Raw genomic sequence first — 3,648 nt, 5'->3', positions numbered from 1 at the left:
TCTCAGGAAAAAAGCAACAAAAATGTTCTTCGCTCTAGTTCTGAATAAATAATAACATTCTGCACAATCCTTATTACTCAAACTATATGAGAAGAGCATATTCGTCAAAATCAGTCCTTTAACTTTTTGCTACTATTGTAGGTACTAAACATCCTTAAATAACATTAGAGCGAGATAGTAAATTAACACAGTGGATAATGTATTGACATAGACAGTGTACTTTTTTTTTTTAATATATGCGTATTGTTGATATTTTATCGTTTGCTGTAATTCGAATTGCTTGTCGCAGGAACTTGTACTTCCGTACGGCGTTTCTTCTCATGCACGGGATATCTCCAGTATTTGTGTTGGAGGGAAAGGCACCCGTCCTAAAGCATAAAACTATTGCACGAAGGAACGACGTTCGTAACGGATTTCAGGAGAGAAAGACTGCTAAGAGAGGAGGGAGAACACAGTTTAATCGAGTTCTAAATGAGTGTAAGGAACTGTTAAGATGCATGGGTGCTGCTTGTGTACAGAGCCAAGGTGAAGCGGAGGCTATGTGCGCCTATTTAGATGAGGACGGAGTATGTTTGTCTTTGATTTTCTCTGGTGAATTATCGATTGCCTTGGATGAAGGAAAAATGTACCATCAGCAATGTACTTTTCAGCTTGTGGACGGATGTATAAGTCAAGACAGCGACTGTTTCCTATACGGTGCGAAAGTGGTGTACAGAAACTTTTGTATGAGTACCCAAGGAAATTGTGGCGCTACAGGTGGCTCTGTGGACATCTATAATATGGAAAAAATAGGGAGAACGTTGAATATAGGACGAAGTAAAATGATAGCGTTAGCTTTGCTGTGTGGCTGCGATTACGATGAGGGAGTGAACGGCGTCGGAAAGGAGGCTGCTTTGAAGTTTTTCAAGACTGTGAAGGAGGAAGAGGTCTTACAAAGGTTTGAGCGCATTGTATGCTCATCAAATTTATCAAATTTTTTAGCTGCAAGCTAAACTGTATCTCTTTTCTCTTTTTCCTCAGAATTCAAGATTGGAGAACTGACACAAGTTTGAACAGACTTGAATTTGAGCTGTCAAATCCAGGTTTATGTACGTCGTGTGGCCACCCAGGAAGATTGCAAAAGCACACAAAATCAGGTTGTACCGATTGCGGAACTGACAGGAAGTGTAATGATGATTTTAGGTAAAAATTATAATATTAATTACTATAACATGTATTTTTTTTAGAAGTAATAATTTACTATTTTTTATATGTATAGGGAAAAGAGAGCATTGATATTAAATGAAATATCGTTAAGAAAGAAGGCGCTCCAAGACGAAAATTTTCCAAATCAGGAGTTAATAGATGAATTTCTTATCAGGAAGGATTCGGTTCCAACTAAATTAGATGTAACATGGAAACAACCTCAAATCAGTCAATTTATTGTAAGTTTATTACATATGTCGTAATATTAAAATTATAATTTCTTTGTCAGTCTCTTTCTAAATCTACTATCTTTTCTTATCAGGACTTTATGCATAAACACGTATGCTGGGAACCACAATATGCCTTCGAAAAAATATTTACATTGATCACTAGATGGCAGCTTACACATTTATCAGATTTTACATTAGATGAACGTTTGTCCATGACAGATTTATTTATTCCTGACAGTATAAAAAAGATTCGTAATATTAGATCTGTAGCCAGTTATGAAATTATATGGAACAAGGAGCATGCTGTAATAGAAATGTTAAAAGAATATAAAGAGCAAACAAATGAGAGTGCTGATGATGGTGATGACGTAGATGATAGTTTACTAACAAGTATCGAGCCACAAGACTTGGTTTTAAAATGCTATCCAAAATTGGTTGAAGTATATGAAAATACTAGAAACGTAAAAACGAAAAAAAGAACAGCGAATTCTCGAAGAAAACAAGCTACAACGAATACAGAAGACAATGCTACTGAAACAATGGATACTGTAAAAACAAAGCAAAAGAGAGTAAAAAAGAAAACTGACAAAAATAATAGAAAGATCGATGAATTTGTATCTGCAAATGTAATATCGTTAGAAGACTCTTTTGAGAAAATGACAGTTACACCAAAAAGATCAAAACAGAATATTTCGAATAAAGCAAATGCGTTAAAAATAAGAGACGTGCTTGAAGATGTTGCGATCACGAACGTAAAACGTGGGCCACAATTTCAAAGAGTTCTGGAAATAGAGAAGGTAAATTCAAAGTTGAATAACACATTTGACAGAATGTTCAATGAACTTTCTCCTGATGATTTTATAAGCGAAATTGAAGATAATGATTCAGATATAACAAGTGTAATAGAAAATATATGTAGCAAGCAAATCTTTCAATTGAGTACAAAAAACTGTCAAGATGTAGAATCTACTAGCCAATCTGCGGAAAACATAGAGGAATGTACAAAAAATGATGAATTTGAATCTGTAACATACACTAAGGAAAAGTATATTTATGCGAAAGATGAAAAAGAAAAATCGGATATATCTGATGATGAATTTAGTAATATAAATGAATATATCCCTATTCATCAAAGAATACAATTTGGAGGAAATCATAGGGTATTATCCACGTGCAATCACATAACAAAAAAATTGAACTTTGATTTTGAAAACATTATGGACCAAACCGATAATGAAAGTATACATTTAGACACGTAGTGGATATCGAGTAAGAACATCATTTTGGAAATATGCATAAACAATAATTTTATGTTATGATATTATTAGTTCTTTAAGGAATGTAATCTTTATACTGTTTTATTTTTTTAAATTATATAACTAATTTTAACACTAACTAATTTTAAAACTATATCTTTCCAAAAAAATATCCGTTAATTAAAAAGAAGAATTATATAAATGAAATAATCTTTCCGAAATTTTTATTTTCATGTATTTCTTTATGATTTGTAACAAAGAAAAAATACATAATATATTTTTTTATATTTATATCTCTAATATGTGCATGCTGTGTATGAGTAATTATTATAAAACTATATCTGTGGAAAATTTATTGTAGAAGTAATATTAAAGTCACATACGGAATTCTTGACAGAACTGTTTCACGTTTGAACACGTTTGAACTGTCGTACTACTGATGGCAAATATCTCATTAGACATAGTCTGTATTTTCAATAATTTGTTTGATCAAATTAGATGTTTTATTAATAAAAATTTTTTCTTATGTAATATGTTTATTTTTATGTCTCGGACCACTTTTCCTTCTCGTATAGTATTTAAGAGGGAACACCACTGTGACGGCCGAAAAAAAGATTATTCTCGTGAATTTTTTGCGATAATTAATAAGTTGTATGAATTAGTAAAGTTTTTTTGCGATTAATAAGTTGTATGAAATATTATCTTTATATATTAAAAGTACATATATTTAAGATTTTATTAAAAAAAAAAATCATAAACTAATGTTAATATTTGTGGCCTCCGTCTTCGATGACGTAAACCTCTATTGGAAAAATGGATACGCAAGCGCCCGTGATGCGTCTGAACGGGATGTCTAAAATCAAAAATTCTTTTTTTATTTTAAAGTATGTAAATGTAGTTTCAGTTAAGCGTACGGATTTTTTGAAAAAATAATTTTTAACAAAATGGCACCTGTCTCTTATACACATCTCTGAGCG

The 3,648-nt window shown here is 31.8% G+C and overlaps 1 protein-coding gene across 1 annotated transcript; it reads left to right on the top strand.

Annotated features, from left to right (window-relative positions):
• Nucleotides 1-289: 289 nt before the first annotated feature.
• Nucleotides 290-2,803, top strand: LOC105461639 (flap endonuclease GEN; the record flags this gene model as incomplete). Its single annotated transcript, XM_011708145.1, has 5 exons — nucleotides 290-566; nucleotides 651-937; nucleotides 1,021-1,182; nucleotides 1,259-1,424; nucleotides 1,508-2,803. Coding segments are annotated over 5 exons (2,059 nt in total), but the record flags the coding sequence as incomplete, so codon positions are not given.
• Nucleotides 2,804-3,648: the final 845 nt, after the last annotated feature.

Source organism: Wasmannia auropunctata, unplaced genomic scaffold, assembly GCF_000956235.1.
Source record: "Wasmannia auropunctata unplaced genomic scaffold, wasmannia.A_1.0 LD281879.1, whole genome shotgun sequence".
NCBI lineage: Eukaryota > Metazoa > Arthropoda > Insecta > Hymenoptera > Formicidae > Wasmannia > Wasmannia auropunctata.
This window is presented reverse-complemented; position numbering and strand designations above follow the sequence as displayed.